The following is an 18,803-nucleotide window of genomic DNA, read 5'->3' as shown; positions in this document are numbered from 1 at the left end:
CAGTATCTCCCACCCCCACTATACTGACTACCCAGCTTCAAAAAAGTTGCAAATAGTGCTAGCATTTACTTGAGGGTCTGATGGTGCTTCACAGATGTTGTTTCCAAGCTTTCCCTTCTATATTCTAGAATGAGGATGGTTTACATACAGTACTCATTTGCGAAAGGCGTCTTAAGTGTGAAAAGTTACAATAACTGCTAATGCCCTTCTACCAGTTCCAATTAAAAATAAGTAAGTCAACAACAAACCTAAGAGGGTTCATTCTATCTGAAAAACTGAGTTTGCCTGACCAGTTTTAATAATAATAAAAAAATGTTAACATTGATCGTAGCCCATACACAGTGAGCATGCAGAATCAATAAAGGATGAAAATGCAGAGTTCAAGGTTTACCTACCCGAGGGTAATGTCAGGCTTGTTGATTCTGACTGTAACTTGTACTTACCCTACGTCAGCTTTCAGCTTTTTAATTACAACTCTTCTTGAGACACCATTGCTAGTGAAGAATTAGACCCCACCAGCAAAATTTGGTAAAATCAATAATAATCATTTATCCCTTACAAAATGTCAATAACACAGTCATTAAAAAGAACTCTTTTTTTTAAACCCAAGTATCAACTGGAAAAGATATAACTTATGTGCAAAATTTCTTTCATTTTGTACATATTCATACAACATAGGGTTTATATTACAGTTAAAAGATATACTTTCTTACTGCCCATTCTAAATTAAACTAGTCACTTTTTGAGCAATTATCTTCCATCAAATTAACCAAACATTATGATTTTAAAAAATTAAAAACCAATAAAAGACAGCACAATTACTACTATTATTTAAAACTTAATAACGTATGTTCCTAAAGAAGAACAAACAAGTGGGCAAAGATAATACAAATCCATATACACACACATGTATTTTTAAAGTAATGTATATGGTACAGTGAATAAAGCAATCCTATGTTTTATATTTGAATGTGTAGTTTGGGGATTTCCCTAGACTTTGAAAGTCTTAATATTATGGAGTGTCAGGTGTATCCAATTGTTCAGGGGATTATCAGTCTTTTTTAATTTACGTGCCTTGTGTTCATTATTACAGTCAATCAAAATAAAAGCTCTCTGTATTGACAAAAAAGGAATCCTCACAGGACAGCCTTGTAAATTTGGAATAAGATTTGCAAAACCACTAGAATCTCATTTTTATTGATTCTGACTAGGGGTTCTTATACCTCAAATTATAAAACTATTTCATATGCATTATCATTATTCATAATAAATTGAGTTGCTCATGTAACAGCAAGGACTCATTTGTAATTCTTTTTAAAAAGCTGATTTGGTTTTCACTAGGGCTATCTTCGGACTTCCTATTTTGTGAGAATATATTAAACACCATTTGAAAATTTTACTTTAATAAAATAAGGAATAGATAAGCGTTTGATGTGCTTATAAAAAGTCTATTCAATTTTTATGTGCATGTTAAAAAGTGAGGTTTGTAAACCATGCGAAATACAGTATTGAAGCATGTAACATTTCTCTTAACTAAATGCTTGGTTTTAAGAAATTATTTTCTACAATACTGTTTATTAGCCTGCCTGGAATTCAAAGCAGACATACAGGGAATGTATTAATTTACATGCTTATCCCTTTAAATGAAAGAAAATTTTATGGGAATAAACGATAATCACTAACAGATTAAATAGGATCCTAATCATTTTCATGTGAACAATCATGCTTTAAGAGGGAAAAATATACATTTTACTATCAAAAAACCCTGAAAGTTTTCAAGCTTCTATAGAAAATGAAATGGTGGAAAACTTGCTTATTTATATGGAAGGAAATTAACCTTTCAAAACATAAATATCAGGTTTGCTGATAGGTCTAAATATGAGGTCAACAGAGCATCTTCTTGACAAAATTCAATGTATTTCTATTATAGATATCTATTGTATAATTCGCTATGTCAAAAAGCAAAGACAAAATGTCATACAAAGAAATCTAAAATAACTCAACAAAACTCTTCAATTCAAGGTAAATAGTATTTTTATCAATGAATTGTAGACACTTACTAATAAAAAGCAATTAATAGTACTATAAGCCACCAAACTTTCCATCAAAAACGATCTCCTGTATAACACTTTATGCAAAACAATCTGCCCTGGGCAAAATTAACCCCCATTGTGATAAACACAGCTATGCTTAAGGGTAACAGTTCCAAAAAGAAATTGAACGGGAGGAAACAAAATACAATTTAGAACTGCAAATATGTTTGCCATTATTCCATTGTTTCTAAATTTGTCTAGATACAAATTTTCTGTTAATGTTCAAAATTTCCACATGTACTACACACAGAGTTAATAAGAAACAAGTCATCAGAGCTGAGCTTTTCTTAGTAGAAACAACTACATGAAATAAGGACTTGTTTGTTTACAAAGCTAAAGCCTGTGTGCTTAAAAAAATAAAGTCTTTTTTTTGTCTTTTGCAGTCTCTTTCATTTGCCAAGCCCTCCTATGATTATTTTGCAGGGTTCTCAATGTGAATTTTGCTTTAAAGCCTTATAATTCATTAAACAGGGCTTGATCTAACTCCTTTCACCCACTTTTCACCCATGGAGGTCTACCACCTTCTTTAAAAGTCTTTCAATGTGAGAAAGTGGGATCTGTTATTTGGATCAAGTGTGAGACCAAAATAAGTCACAGTTACACTTTCATCTGTGAAGTGTGATGCATACTAACCTAGAGACTACTAACTATTAAGCATATTAGCAGGTTTGCTTGTTGGTGAAGGTGAAAGCTAGCAACATCTACCAGAGGAAATAAAAAGGCAGAAAGTAAGCAAAGAGAGACACCTACTTGACTGCATGGTTCTAGCTGATATTTCTGCAGTAGAAGCACCCAGGCCTTGAGGGGAGCGTGCAGCCAGACGGAAATAGTATAAGCTGTTTGGTTTCAGTCCTTGCAGCCTATATGATGTCCCTGGCTCAATGGTAATTCGTTGCTGGAAGCAATAAGAGAATGTGGTCATCTTCAGTAAGATTCGTGCAAATAGTTTTTAATCACACTGTCTGGACTATCAGATTTCTATCATCAGGTTATAATCTCATCAAAATATCACCAAAGGAGTCAATAGTGAGTATTATCCAGGGCTATACTAAGGAAATTATATAATGAAAATATCAGTTTAAAAGGCAAGTTTCGACAAAGGTAACTGGAAGAAGGGAAGTCAGAGATCTTTTTAATGATGACACAGTTAGCCAAATACATCAGATAAGAGGAAGACTGAGAGGCCAACACCCATGAGTAGGTTCTGCCCTTAAATGCGTGTATGTTGCTGTGACAGAGATCACAACAGAAACTGACACCTGCCCCTAGTAGTGGAAACTGCCCAACATGTGCATTTTTAATTGAACAGATGTCTACTCATCTCCCATGACCTTCTGAAATCTCAATTGGAGGCAAAGAAAATATGACAAGAAGAGGCAACGGTAACCAGTATACAATTTACAAGAGGTTGTTATAAAAGAGATTTGAAATTGCCCAGTTTTGCTGGGATAAAAATCACGTTAGTTACTAAAGAAAGTTGAACAATTTATCGGAAACCACATTACTACCCTAGGTTGATCTAAAATAACTGAAAACTTTCCTTTCTTTGTGAATATAGAAACCCACAGCCAGAAAAAATAAATAAATTCACAAACTTTTGTGGACTTTTGAAATACGATTTCGTTAATCAAATGCCACTGTTAATCAAATGCCATCCTGGCTAACAAAGTGAAATCCCGTCTCTATTAAAAAACAAAAAATTAGCCAGGTGTGGTGGTGGGTGCCTATAGTCCCAGCTACTGGGGAGGCTGAGGAAGGAGAATGGCGTGAACCCGAGAGGTGGAGCTTGCAGTGAGCACAGATTGTACTCCAGCCTGGACGAGAGGAGCCAGACTCCATCAAAAAAAAAAAAAAAAAAAAAAAGAAGAGGAAGAGGAAGAGGAAGAGGAAGAGGAAGAAGAAGAAGAAGAAGAAGAAGAAGAAGAAGAAGAAGAAGAAGAATTCAAATATAAAACTAGAGAAACCATCCCTAGGGTATTCTGGCTTACAAACACAAAAGTTTTCAGAAATTTCAGATCCACCAAATAAGAAATAAAGGAATTTCCTCAATAAGCAATTGTAGAGCATAGTAGCTAAGCCAACATTCAAGCATCACAATTCCCCTTTACTCTTTGTATGTATGTGTGTAGGTGTGTATGTATGCATGTATTTTAGTTTGGTGGCGGTAATGAAGGTTTAAAATAATTCAAAGCTGATTTAAGCCTTATAGAAAACACCAATTGCTCAAGTTGTATCATGAACACTTTAAGTCATACCGGCATTTCAAGTATATAACTTTTTAAGTGTTTTTTTTTATTGGCTTTGTTAGCTAAATCTAAATTTATATTGGCTTTGTTAGCTATATCTAAAAGCACTGCATTTAAAACCTATTCTTTTGAGATTCTGCTCAATTCAAACAGATGGAATAAAATAGTTTACAAGAACATATTAATTTATTACAATATCCAAAATTATGTACTACAAGTTAATTGATAGTAGTTCATTTAGTATGTGAGTTTTTTTGAAGATATTCTTTATTAGAACTTAGGGACTGTTTCGCTTCGTGAAGATTTTTTTTTCAGATAAAAAATGCTAAGAGGCATAATAAAATGAATATATGAGTGGAGTTCTCAAATGTAGTCCCATTAACCCCTTTTGTCCTAATGTTCCCCATTGCATTTCACAATAATAAAAGAAACATATTTATTACTATTATGTATTCTCATTTTGAAAATGTTAGATGTATCTTAATATCAATTTCTATAATGTTTCCAAGCTGCACTCAAGAAGCAGTAGACCCTAACCATTAACAACACAGATTCTGGACCTTGATTGCCTAGACTCAAATCCCAGCTCTGCCATCCACTAGTGTGAGACTTCGAGCAAATTATTTAACTTTTTTTCCATGCCTCCATTTTATTATATGTGAAATAGATTAATAAGAAAGGCTAGCTCCAGTGCTACTATAAAAATTAGATGGAGTAGAACAGTGCTATTAACGAGTTAATTATATTGGTTTTCATTTCTTTTTTCAATGACAGATCAACAATTGCCATGCCTTCTACAATCTGTTATTTTATTTGCACAGCATACTCAAATGTTATATACACTCACCTTCATACCAAATACTTTATAGCAAACAAATTAACATTTGCTATGGGAAATCTTCATAGCAAGATTCATCTAGCCAAGGACTAGTTCATCTAGCCAAGGACTTTCATTAACATTTAGAGCTAATGTAGTCACCTGTCCCCACAGTGACTTAAATACTTTCATGCAGAAGAGAAAGACAGTCGCCAAGTCTCACTGAGTATTTATTCTTCTATAACCTGATACATCTATGGAACTTGGAGCTCTGTCAGAAGCACATTCCAATAGGAGTAAGAATTATTTTGTTTTGTTTTTCCCCAAAGCCTCCAAGTAACCACTCTGCTGTTTTTGTTGCTGTTGTTTTGGATTGGCGGGGGGGGGGGGGGCGGTCAAGTTCCTCTTTTAAGTAGTAAATCTTTTCCATCAAGGTCCTCAATAGCTATTTGACCAAGAATGTGGGCAAATACACAAAAATAAAGAAGTGACCCAACGTAAGGAATAATTCCCAGGGTGAGAAGCACTATAGTCTTACCTCCTCTCCATGCTCCCCATCTTTGTAGACCAGCTCATAGTTGGCAATGGTATCTGAGCGTGGAGGTGTCCAAGAGAGCAGAATACTTGTTTCAGACTCAGGTTCTGCTTTGAAGTTTAGTGGCTGCCCTGGTACTAAAAACAGGGAGGCAAAGGATTGAATTCACAATCACCATGAGTATTCACAAAGTTCTTTCAGTAGTGTAACTGTTTAAACCTTTCGAAATCTGTACACATGTACCAGCTTAGTGGAAAACAAGCTCCTTCCATTGTCCAAGTTAACCTCTTTGTACACAGGGTAAGTACAATGTTATAAATCCTGCTCTGGAGTAGTAGAAGTTCTACACAAGATATAGTAGAACTAACAAGTATAAAGTATATTGGCCTCTGAATTCAATTTTAAGGAAAAAATTCTTTACTTCATGATATGGTTGTTAGTAATAAATAATATAATTTAAATAAAACACTTGAAACATTGCCAAAAGCATAAGTGCTAAATACCTAAAAGTATTGTTATTTACAACTGAGTAGGAACTTACTCTCTAGCACTACATGTAACATTAAAAATTATTTCCAATTAAACTTATAAGATCCTACCTTTACTCCAATAACAAAACCTACAGGCAAACAGAATCACTTAGCATTTTGTCTTACCAACCCATATTTTGAAAAAGAGGTGTAAAAAAGGAAAAACAAAACAAAACTCTACCACTTACAAATAATTACTTCTAATCTCTAAACTATGTTAAATTATTTAATACACTACACCTAATACAAACAAAATATCCCCCCTAGTGCTACGAAGCTGAACTACTACTAAAATTAAGAAGTTTATAGAATACTACTTATCAGAAATATGGTAACTTAAAGAGATCATCTATAATTCTGTTAGCTACGTAATCTATTTGATAGACAGTCTGGAAGAGCTGTTTATCAGCTGTAATAAAGAACGGAAAGTCTATTTGATTTAAAACACCTTACTCAAATATACTAGAATAATTACTAACCTAAACGTCCTAGTCCACACCTGAGCCTATCAGTTCCCCTCTATCCCTTACACACAACGCTGAGTCAGGCTGTCACTGGCACATCTAATAGTACATTGTTCTTGGCCACCGCCTGCTCAACTGGTGAGTGCCCATGCTTTCCCAATTGTAAAATATTTTGATCATTACCCTTGATATTATGGCATGTCTCAATGCGCTGTGGCTGAACGTATGTTCACAGTCCGTCAGGTTTAAATGAGAATTCCACTTATATTTAAAGAAAAAAAGAAAACAATAATACTCCACAGCAGAGAAGTAAAAAAAATCTGAAGTGTGCTTTAAAACATCTAAAGTGGCAACTTCAGCAAAAACATTTTAAAACACATATAATACAGTATAATTTGCAGTTGAAAAGAAGCCTTTGGAGAAAACGTATTGCTTTCCTTTTCTGTTATAGTTATGTCTCTGTAGTACAGCTTTTAAAAATGCCCTCTGTTAAAGCAGTCTTCAAGAATGATTTGTAGAATCCCTAATGATAATTTTATTCCTCTGGTAAGTCAGCCTGTGTGTGTGTGTGTGTGTACAGGAATACATGTTGGGACTGATGCTTAAAGTCACAAATAATCAGTGCTTCCTATTTCTAGTTGCCTTCATCATCTTTTCTCTCTCTCTTTTTAAAAATCACAGGCCTTGAGAGTCTCATTGATTTGATGCCTCTGGGAACTTACTTTCTGAACAGAGTATCATATTTTTTTCCCCAGTACCTGCCCAGTGGGTGACCTAATACAATCATTTAGATTGAAAGGCAAAAGAATATAAAACATTGAGAAGCAAGAGGCAGAGGGACAGAGGGGAACAAAACACAAATAGGCAAATTGCAAAGCAAATGGAAAATGCATTATTTCTAAAAGGGAAATACTGAAAGCACTGGCAGGAGCAACAATGGAAACAAGAGTGATCAGATAGATGGGAAAATTATGATAGGATCTAATATTCACATGATGAAAGGGTTTCTCAGGCTAAAAGTGCACACATATGCCTATGTATGCAGTCACTGATTTTTTCCTAGTTTTATTTGCTTCTTTCTTTCTCCCGATTTCCTGGGAAACAAGAAAAGTCTGTGTTAGGTCCTGACTCAAACCAAAACCGGAGTACAGTATGGTCAAGAATTAGAAAGACAGAAAACACTGAAGGGCTACTCTCAGGATAATAATTGCTTATTATGCATTTCCTCCCTGCCTAATGCTAATAATAAATTGACATTGATTGAAAACATCTTGGAAACCTAATTAACTTTTTCTTACTTAAACTGTTTACTTTTTGCTTTTAATTTGTCTTGAGGAAATTCCCAGTTGGTCTCAATATTTCATTCTTGTTTAGTGACACGAGCTTCGTCTGATCATGTAATTCTGCTTGTTTCTATTAAGAGCCCCTTCCCTCTAAATAATGACTTAAGTAGACACAACCATGTCTCAGAGAGTACACTGTTCTTTTTATTCTTGCACAAAGCTAAGAGTTGGCTAGACAACTTGATGTAAAGTGTCTTCATCTAACGTACAGGGGGTTCTCTCCTGTTCTTTCCTTATCCTTCTTTTGAAATGGTTCGGAGGGTAACTTCATGTATTAGATTTTAAACTTGTGGTACAGGCTTAGGCATGGTAACTCACATCTGTAATCCCAGCGCTTTGGGAGGCCAAGATGGGAGGATGGCTTGAAGTCAGGGGTTCGAGACCAGTCTAGGCAACACAGCAAAACCCTGTCTCTACAAAATAGTAAAACTTAAAAAAATTAGTTGGGCATGGTGGAGCATGCCTGTAGTCCCAGCTGCTTGGGAGGCTGAGGTTAGAGAATCACTTGAGCCCGGGAGGGTGAGGCTACAGTGAGCAATGGCTGAGCCACTGCAAACCACCCTGGATGACAGAGTGAGAACCTGTCTCTAAAATAAATACATAAATAATGTATAAAATAAACATGTGATGCGAACACAAATGCTTAGAAGTGTCAAGCAATTTAGAAGAGTGGGAAGGCCATATGGGGCCCGGGGCCCAGTGGAGCATGCCCCCCACCTGAAGAGGAACCGCAGGCCATGCTCAGTGACAGCAGGCTGCTGCCTTGTGAAATGTGGGCCCACTCTTGTCCCAGTTTCAGATTTTCTTCACAGAATTTGATCATGAACCTTCCAGGTAAAACCTTTCCATTCTTAATTAATGAAAATTAATTGAATTTTAAAAGCACTGTATGGGGCAAAAATGTGTCTACAGGCTAGATTCAGCATATGGGCCAGGGTTCTAAACTAACCTTTCATGATCTCAGGCTCCAGACTCATGAATGGCTTAAGGGTTTACTACCCACACTTCCTCGGGAATGGAGGGTGTACCTAATAACATCACTTCCTCAGGGCATTTTGTCATATTTGAACCCACCACCATGAAGCTGAGGATGCAAAGGAATTTTTAAAAAAGGTTTAAAATGAATGTATTTTTAAATTCCCAACATATTGGTCCTAATAAGCATAATATATGTATATAAGAAAACACTTTAGGAGCTACAGACTGTCATATTTGTTTTCTCTGTAACACGTGAGATACGGGAGTACTTTCATTATATGTCAATTGAATTTTTATACCAAATATTGTGTCTACAGAGGTCCCATTTCACATTACTATTAATGTTTTCGCTCTATACATGTTTATATGTATTTACATATATGAATGTATAAATGTAAATATTTACCTACATTGTATTGATTTATTTAGTTAGTTTTGAGACAAGGTCTTAATGTATCACCCCGGCTGGAGTGCAATGGCACAATCATGGTTCACTACAGCTTTGACCTCCAAGTCTCATGTGCTCCTTCTGCCTCAGACCCCTGAGTAGCTGAGACTACAGGCATGTGCCTTAATACCCGGCTAACTTTTTAATATTTTGTACAGACAAGGTCTCAATATGCTGCCCCAGGTTGTCTGAAGTTCCTGGGCTCAAGAAATCCTTCCACCTCGGCCACCCAAAGCACTGAGAGTATGGGTGTGAGCCACTGTGCCTCGCCTTCTTACACATAGATATTTTATGCTCTTGTAATCATTACACACCACACTTTCTCACTGGTATCATTTTTTAACCTTCACTTATCAGTCCTTTGTCTATGTATATCTTATTTTATTTAAGAGCTTTTCTGTGTTGTAACATTTCCTTCGCTGATTAACTGAACATAAATTTTATAAGAAAATGTGAGATTCTGGGAAAATGATGGGCAAATAAAAACAACATATACAGACCTTCAAGCAGTTACTTCATATGCAAAGGAGAGAGATGATATTGACCATAAACCAAATTTACAATAGGACATGGAAAGCACAAATAAACTAAGCAAAAATTTTTCTTTAATATTATACTTAAGAAGTCATTATATACTGTAAAGGTATGTCCTTCCTCTTGATTACTTATTTAATGTTCACAAGGAAATAGAAATGTGAGCTATCAAGTCCCTAAAATAAGATTATAATCCCACTGATACATATTAAGTACTTGAGTATTACAATAATTATACTCTATATAAATATGTGAAAGCAACTCAAAGAAAAGGGATAAAAAAGAGACTAACAAAAGAGAAACCTCCACATTATCTGAAATGCTGATATCTTAGAAGAGATTAATATTTGAATAAAATTTAGAGATTATCTCTAAAGAAAGGTTGACACATATTACACTACTAATCAACAGTTTCATCTTGCTATAGTATAAATATGAAATATGACCAAAGATACTAGAAAACCCATGATTGCTAAAATATCTAGTATTTTAATAAGGTACATGTTTTAAAATGTGTGTATCTAGCATGTTGATAAATGATAATAACAATAAAACCGACAGCCAGAATTATAATGGTAGTAAAACAAAACAAAATTCAAAACAAAGAGTCTGATGTGTAAATGCCACAAATATATCATTGACAAAATAAGTACTTAATACACAAGCATCAGCACAAATCTTACTCTCAACAGTCATTAAATATAAATGAGAAAAAGTTAAATTTCATTATAGTTGTATTTATATCCAGTGCTCCTTTAATCATTGCTAAAACTATTCAGAAAAAGCATTTAAATTGGACTCATAATTTTGGTTATTAGAAAGCAGTCTTTTTCTAGTTTGCTTGTATAGGCCTGTTGACACACACTAATGAAATGATTTATAAAGTTGTGGAAACCTAAGAGACTTTGTCTCTAAATGTCATAGCTTATATTTTAACACTTTTGCAATGCCCAGAATTTGTAATAGCATTAACATCTCTAAAATGTTTAAAGTTGATACTAGTCATTAGTATTTGATAAATATATATATATAATTCTTTATCTTTTGAAGGCATAGATCCATATAAGTCAGATGATTTTAAAGAATCTATTAAATGAACAGATGTAATTAAGAGGTCAGACATGCTTTCTAAAGAAAGTTCAGAAAAAAGACACATATTAGGATTTAAGATTAGCATGAACATCAAGCAACATTTAATGCATTAGGTTTGAGATTTAACTTTTTTTATCAGAGTTTTATTTGCACTTCTTCTATAAAATATAGTTACCCTATGCTTTTGTTATAATTACCTTGATAAGAAAACTAGAGGATGTTCTTTTTTCCTTCCTGAATGTGTTTTCTAATAATGAAAATATTTTTCTAAATACTTCCCTTGTCAATGGCCATATATTTCCCATATTTTCAAGGTAAATTAGTTGCAAGTGACTTTGTAATGCCAGAAGTCAGAGCTATGGAGAACTGGGAAGACTGACCTGTATTTCAGAAAATAATCATCACAACGAAAGTCTTTTCATATTTAAAACCATTTAAAGATTACTCAACACAGTCAACTGTACTAATATTCACAATCAAGGAGAAAAACTCTCTCACTATAAAACAGATCATATTCTCATTTTCTGTATTAACAGAAATATACAAATTTACATCAATCCTTCACTTATATCCATCTGTGTGACTCATATTAGATAAAATCAAAAGTGAGACTTCTCTCTTAACCTCACTTTGATCCTAAATACTGTTCTTTTGGAATCCAGTTTCAAATAAAAATAGGAATGTGAATGTCACAGAATTAAAGATAATAAAATTAAATGAGTACTTTTTGGACACAGAAGACATCAAAATGTGCATATCTGTGTATTTGTAATTAAAATGTACTTCAATGCCTACATATTATTGATCACTAAATTTTCATAAGGTTGGAGGAGAAAAATTGCAGTGCAAATAGTCATATCCTTAAATTTTGTATTTCATAATGGTTATTGTCCTAGCAATCGTCCTAAGAATTCTTTAGTCAGTAACAAGAAAAAGGAGCAGCTCAGCATAAATTACATCAGAACAAACATCACTGTTTTTGGCAGGTGTCCACTAATATCCACTGGCCTTTTTAATGAAGCCTATAGAACAGATCAAATCATTGTGCTATTTTGGAGGGTTTTTTTTAGCTTATTGATCTTGGCAGGCAGTCATTACATCACTAGGTATCTTCTCAATCAATGGGTATTAAAAGTAAAACTATTATGGAAGATTCTTGGAAACATCTTCATGTAAAAAAGTTAGTCAAACAGAGTGGGAACAACTATTCTAATATATCCATGTCCCATTCATCTAGATTTTCTGAGTTCTGTCACTAAATCAAATCAGAGTTTTTGAAAGTGGAGTCCCCAGCTCACAGTAACTCAATTGCCCCTCTGATAATATTACCTTCACTGAGTTATGATTCAATGTCATATTCTGTCCACTGGTAATATAAAAAAATAAAGATATGGTCTGTCTACTTAAACATTGCTTCTATATTTTTCAATAAATTGTGACTGAAGCCATCAGTGTTTTTCATTTAGCATTCTAAATACAAGGATTCTCACAATTGTCAAAGATTCACATTTTGGTTGAATTAGGTTTACAAAAAAATTTTGTTTCTTAGATAGTTTAATCTTCCTGCCATTAGAAAATAAAAATATGAAACACTACAGATTTCTATCTTTAAACTGGTGCTTATAAAACTTAGAGCCAAATGTAGCCAAACTTATTTAAATTTAGTTAAATTTCAGCCAGATTTAGTGCTTGAGTGTAAAGATCTTTCATCAAAAAGTTCTTCCTTCCACTTCTTTTAGATAAACTTAGTTTTTTTTTTTTTTTTTTTCATTTCTAAATGTTTTCATGTGCTTCTGCACTGGAATAATCTAAAAGCTACTTCAGTATTTCAGAAGTAAGCTATGTAAAATTCTTAAATATATGAATAAATGAAACAATTGTGTTTCTCTCCTGCCTCTTTTCATTTATTGAATACCTAGGTGGGCATAAAAACACAAAAACTATCACATTAAGCATATTATTAATTTAAAAGGGAATGCTAGTTGATAATAATTTGGCTGTGTGTCCCCATCCAAATCTCATCTCAAACTGTAATCCTCATGTGTCAAAGGAGGGACCTGGTGGGAGGTGACTGAATGATGGGGTGGTTTCTCCTATGCTGTTGTTGTGATAGTGAGTGAGTTCTCACGAGATCTAACGGTTTTACAAGGGGCTCTTCCCGCTTTGCTCTTGTCCCTCCTGCCACCATGTGAAGAAGGTCCTTGCTTCCCCTTCATCTTCTGCCATGACTCTAAGTTTCCTGAGCTCTCCCCAGCCATGTGAAAAATTGTGAGTCAATTAAACCTCTTTCCTTTGTACTCAGTCTTGGGTATTTCTTTATAGCAGTAACTAGCACAGTAGTTAAAAGTATCCAGAATCCCTGGATTTAAATTCTGCTTTTCCACTTAGTAACCTTACGACCTAAGGCAAGTTTCTGAATCACTTTTTAACCTCTTTGATCTTCAGTTTACTCATTGGCAAATGGAATAATTCCACATCTGCCTAATTGGTTTGTGAGAATAAACACATGCAAAGTTCATAGTATAGTGTCCTGCACATGTTAGCTACTATTATGATGATTACATATTAATAATTTAATGCTTTACATATTAAGTTACAGAATGTTTCTCTCCATTATCTAATCTATATCCTGTTATGAATTTTATTGCATCCCACAAAAATCCATATATTGACATCCTCATCCATAGTACCTCAGAGAATAACCTTATTTCAATATAGGATCTTACCCATGGAATTAGTTAAGATGAGGCCATAAGAGTGGCCCCAAGTCCGTCATGACTGGTGTACTAGTAAAAAGGGAAATTTGGGCACAGGAATGCTTACGGAAAGAACATAATGTAAAGATGAAGGCAGTGACCAGATGATGCTTCTACATGCCACGGTACAGAAAAGATTGCCAGCAAACCAACCAACAGAAGTTAGGGCAGCAGCATGAAGTATATTTTCCCTCACAGCCTTCACAAGGAACCAATCCTGCCAACACCTTGATCTCAGACTCCTAGGCCCCAGAACTGTGAGACAATAGATTCCCGTTGTTTAAACCACCTAGTATGTGGTTCTTTTTTACAGGAGCACTAGAAAACAAATAGAACCGCTACACTCTATAAGGTGGTTATTATTATAGACTAGAAAACTGAAGTTCAGAGAGAGATGAAATAAATCACTTAAGGTGACAGCTAATAAATGAAAGCTTGGGATTCAAGCCCTGGTTACGTTACTCCAAGACCAAGGATTGAAAAAATATCACCGCTGAGAAATTTAAAAAGACGAAAGTGGAATGCAAGTCCCCATATAATTTCTTATATTTTTGAATAGTTATGTAGCTGCTAAAACAGTGTAACAAAAAGCAATCTCATAATAGTTGACCACTTTTAGTCAAGAAAAAGCAGAACAAGATTTACAGATGTCTACATTTTCCAATGAGAAGTTTTTTTGATAAGAACAGCCTACGGTATTTTTTTCTGCATATTACTACAGCAAATAAATACTGAAGTACTGCAAATGGCACATAGAGAAGATATATGGATAGTTTTTAATACAACTGTGGTGAAACGTATGTTTTATAGCTGGCTTTCCTACAATGTCATAGAGAAAAGAGTAAATCCATGAACAAGCCAATGAGAACCCAATAATGGTATGAAAATAAAGCCAGACAAACCATTAATATAAATGTGCTCTGAGCTTCCTAGAAGCAAGGACAAATAGTTAAGCATACTTCATATAAAGACTATGACATGAAAACAAGTCAGTGATTCACAGGTATCAGTGAAATAGATGATAGATACATTATCTAGTACAGCATCTGAGAAAATTTATTAAATACCAGAATTAGCAGGGAATTACATCTACAGATTATACTGTCTCCAATAATATGATAATTATGTCGATTTCAGAACAAGACAACAGCATGCTGCCAAAACATTCATAGATTAAAGCAGGTTTAAAAGATGCCAACTCAATAAGGAGTCAATGAAGTAGCTCTCAGATGCTCAAGAACAAACATTTGTTTGTTTGTTTGTTTGGAGATGGAGTCTTGCTCTGTCACCCAGGCTAGAGTATAGTGGTACAATCTTAGCTCCTTGCGAACCTGCAAACTCCACCTCCCAGGTTCAAGTGATTCTCCTGCCTCAGCCTCCCAAGTAGCAGGAATTACAGGTGCCTGCTACCATGCCCAGCTAATTTTTGTATTTTTAATAGAGACGAGGTTTTGCCATGTTGGCCAGGCTGGTCTCGAAGTCCTGACCTCAAATGATCCACCCACTTCGGCCTCCCAAAAGTGTTAGGATTACAGGCATGAGCCACCGCGCCTGGCTCAAGAATAAACCTTACAAGACGTTTCTTATTTTATATTAGCCCAAAGCAAAACTGATGACATTGAATTAAAGACCAAAGAGGTTTGATATCCTCTTAGGAAAATAAAACCACTGGGAGGACCAAGTATTCCTTCATAAAATAGTTTAATGTCTGCTGTAGCTCTTGGCAAAGTTAATGAATCAGGCCCCAAAGTTCTATCTGAGATCTTGGTAACTGTCTTTCTTTATCCACTGAGGCCATACGAAGAAATACAGAAATTAAAGTCACTCAGAGAATATTTATTTTTAAGCCAGTAGCTTCTGGCAAATATAAGCCATTCAAATACCCAAGGCCCTGGAACAGTTTTATTTTTTAGCTTTGTTTTGAACCATCCAATCTTACACAAATTAAATACTCTTTTGAGACCACTCTACCATACTAGCTATTACAAAGAAGTGTAGTTTTTCTATTCTCAAAACTGGGCATGGGGGAGACGTTTTTCTGTCTCATGCAGAGAAGTCTTCAAGTCATTCCCATACAAATTAAAAAGAAGGGGTGCTAAATGCATTGTTCTGCTCAAAATGATTAGTTTTTCAGATGTCCATGCTTGTTCCTTTTCAGATATCTATCATCGCCTGCTTTGAAGCCCTAAATCTCAAACATCAAAATTTATACCATCTTTGTACTTTCTTTGTTTTGGTCCTTCTCCCCTCTCTGCACCAGCCCTTCCCTCCTGCCCTACTTCCCATCCTGAACCAAACTTACCTCCTGTCTGAGTGATGACTTGTATGTCACCTGAAAGTGGACCATCTCCAATTGAGGTAAAAGCCAGGACTTTGACAGAATATGTTTTCTGGGGCACTAAGTTGCCAATAGTAGTGATTTGGCTGTCAGCTACATTGTGTTTCATCCAGTTGTTGACATGTTGAGTGGGATCCATTGTATAATAAACTCTATATCCTTGGATCTGTCCATTCGGCTCTTCAGGTTCCTTCCACTGTACCAAAATGGTGGTAGAACTCAACATTCGTGCCTGGACATCCCTTGGGGCACTGGATGGCGCTTGCTCTGAAGTCTGTGTCAGCACAGGTTCACTGGGAGGCCCCCGCCCAATGTTATTGACAGCAACAACCCTGAATTCATAATCCGAGTAGGGACTTAGTCCAGCGACACTGTAGCGTGTGGTCGCCACCCCATCAATTTCTTTGTAAGGTTCCTCAGAGTTTTTAGGTTTATGCTGAATTATGTAATAAGAAACAGGCTCAGGGTTCCCAGAGTCCCACGTCAGTGTGATGCTTGTAGCTGTGCTCTCAGTCACTACAGGAGTTCCTGGAGGTTTGGGTAAGGCTTGGATCGGGGAAGATAAAAGACAATGACTACCCATCACCCCTATAATGTTTCAAGAATCTATAAACTCTACTATGAAAATGACAGGATTATGTGTCTACTGAAGATTGAATAAAATGAAACTACAGCTAAGAGTAGTTTTCTGAGTGGCCAGGAAGTACAGTAAAACATACACAGGTGACACAAATACTGCTTCACTAGAAGGGCTTGATAGCATATTTTTAGGCTTGTATCCAAATCCTCTACTTATTAGCTAAGTGATCCTGCATGCATTCCTTAATCTCTCTTTGCTTTAGTTTCCGCATGTGAAAATGGGAAAAACATTATTATTTAAGCTATATTCTACAGCTGTATGTAACTGTATTTCATGGGTTTGCTGTGAAGATTAATGAGCCAATCCACTAAGATTCTTAGAATGTATCTGAAACTCACAAAAAACCTTAGTATTAGCTGCAGTTATTACTATTATTATACCAAAAGCTTGGCCAATTAGCCCCTTGCCCCAATAAATAAACGGTAAAATTGAAATACCAATAAACATTGAAAAGAACCAAATATGGAATACACTAAAAGGAAATTAAATTGCTATGAAAGAATAGCATCTATATTGTTGTAAGACATAGTACCATTACTAAAAATTTTCTTTTAAAAAAACTAACCAAAAATTATAAGGTGCAAAAGAATAGAAATTTCAAATCAGTGTTTTATTCTTAATATTTAAAATTGCTGAAGGAACGAAATTAAGGCACATTCATGAACCACTTTTTATGGTATTTTATTGTCAAATTACTATGCATTCTATATTTCACATCAGAAATATCTGATGTAGCTACGTAACAAATATTTGCAATAAAATCCATCTTTTTAGAGGTCTAATTGTTTCTTTTTGGCAGAAGAACACAAATCAAAATACTACTAATTAAAAATATAAACTGTCTGCCTTGCTGACCTCATATTCAAGTGCCTTATTCTAAACAATGATTCTGAAAGGCAGTGATATTAGGGTAGGAAGGGGCATTCTAATAGTTGACTCTTTAGAGAAATCCCAAAGGGTAACATTCATATAATCATCCCATTAGTGTCCCTGTTTCCTTGTTAACATAAAGGCAAGAAGTATAACAGCCCCTAGAATGGCAGCTGTTCAAGAGCAGCAAACTCTTACTTCTGACTTGCTGTAAAATTGTGAATGCCTAGAATGCTGCCTGGCACTCGGTAGGATTTTAATGAGAATTGTTAAACAGTTAAGTGAATAAATGAGTCGGCACCTATTCTTCTCATTCTCTTCAACCTGTTCTTCTGTTTTGATTTATTTTAATTTGCCATTAAGATTCACCCTTATGTTTTATTTGTTTATTTTTGAGGTGGAAATCACAGGGAAGTGGCATGAGTCAGGAAAACAAAGACGAGAAGGTGAACAAAGTATTAGTTGAAAGTGGCCCCTGCTTTTGAATTCTTAAAGGTCTTCAGCAAACCTTCAAATATTTAAAGCTGAAATGGTAATTATAAAAAAGGTGATTCAATATTTACACACTACTCAAAGAACTACAGAATGATAATATTTTGCCAAGGGAATTTACTGAAAATAATAATAAAATGAAATTTGTTTAAATATTCTGGCCTGGCATTTTTCAAGGCTCTATGTGATCCAGATTTCCCCTACATGTCTTTCTGAACTTTCAAAGCAAATACAAATATTGCTAATTAAAGTTGTGCTCACTGATATTTAGCTGACATTATCAGTTTCACTAAGTCACATTTATTGTACAGTACAGGTTTTATATCTGTAATGTACAGATAAATACATGTGTGCTTATTATGTTAAGGTTATACAACACAACATTATTTCACATGATTATAAATGTTGACAATGTGTACCTTTGTTCTCATGTTATTAGTTTTATATAGCACATATTTGATATATATGCTTGGTTAGAGATACGACACCAGTTATAACATGTGTATTACATTTTCTAAGATCACATCTAAGAATGGCAGCTTTTTAAGAGTAGCAAACTCGTACTTCTCTGACTTGCTGCTGAATTCCAAATGCCTACAACGTTGCCTAGGAAAGGAAGATAATTTG

The 18,803-nt window shown here is 34.9% G+C and overlaps 1 protein-coding gene across 1 annotated transcript in view; it reads right to left on the bottom strand.

Annotated features, from left to right (window-relative positions):
- The window catches only part of PTPRD (protein tyrosine phosphatase receptor type D), a 366,160-nt gene that overhangs the window by 128,108 nt on the left and 219,249 nt on the right, over positions 1–18,803 (bottom strand). Inside the window, exons 10-12 of the mRNA XM_031934008.1 lie at positions 16,139–16,720; positions 5,695–5,828; positions 2,844–2,988 (exon numbers count right to left, since the gene is read on the bottom strand). Of these exons, the coding sequence (XP_031789868.1) occupies positions 2,844–2,988; positions 5,695–5,828; positions 16,139–16,720 (861 nt within the window). The remainder of the gene's footprint in view (positions 1–2,843; positions 2,989–5,694; positions 5,829–16,138; positions 16,721–18,803) is intronic.

The sequence above is a fragment of the Piliocolobus tephrosceles genome, chromosome 14 (genome assembly GCF_002776525.5).
Source record: "Piliocolobus tephrosceles isolate RC106 chromosome 14, ASM277652v3, whole genome shotgun sequence".
NCBI lineage: Eukaryota > Metazoa > Chordata > Mammalia > Primates > Cercopithecidae > Piliocolobus > Piliocolobus tephrosceles.
This window is presented reverse-complemented; position numbering and strand designations above follow the sequence as displayed.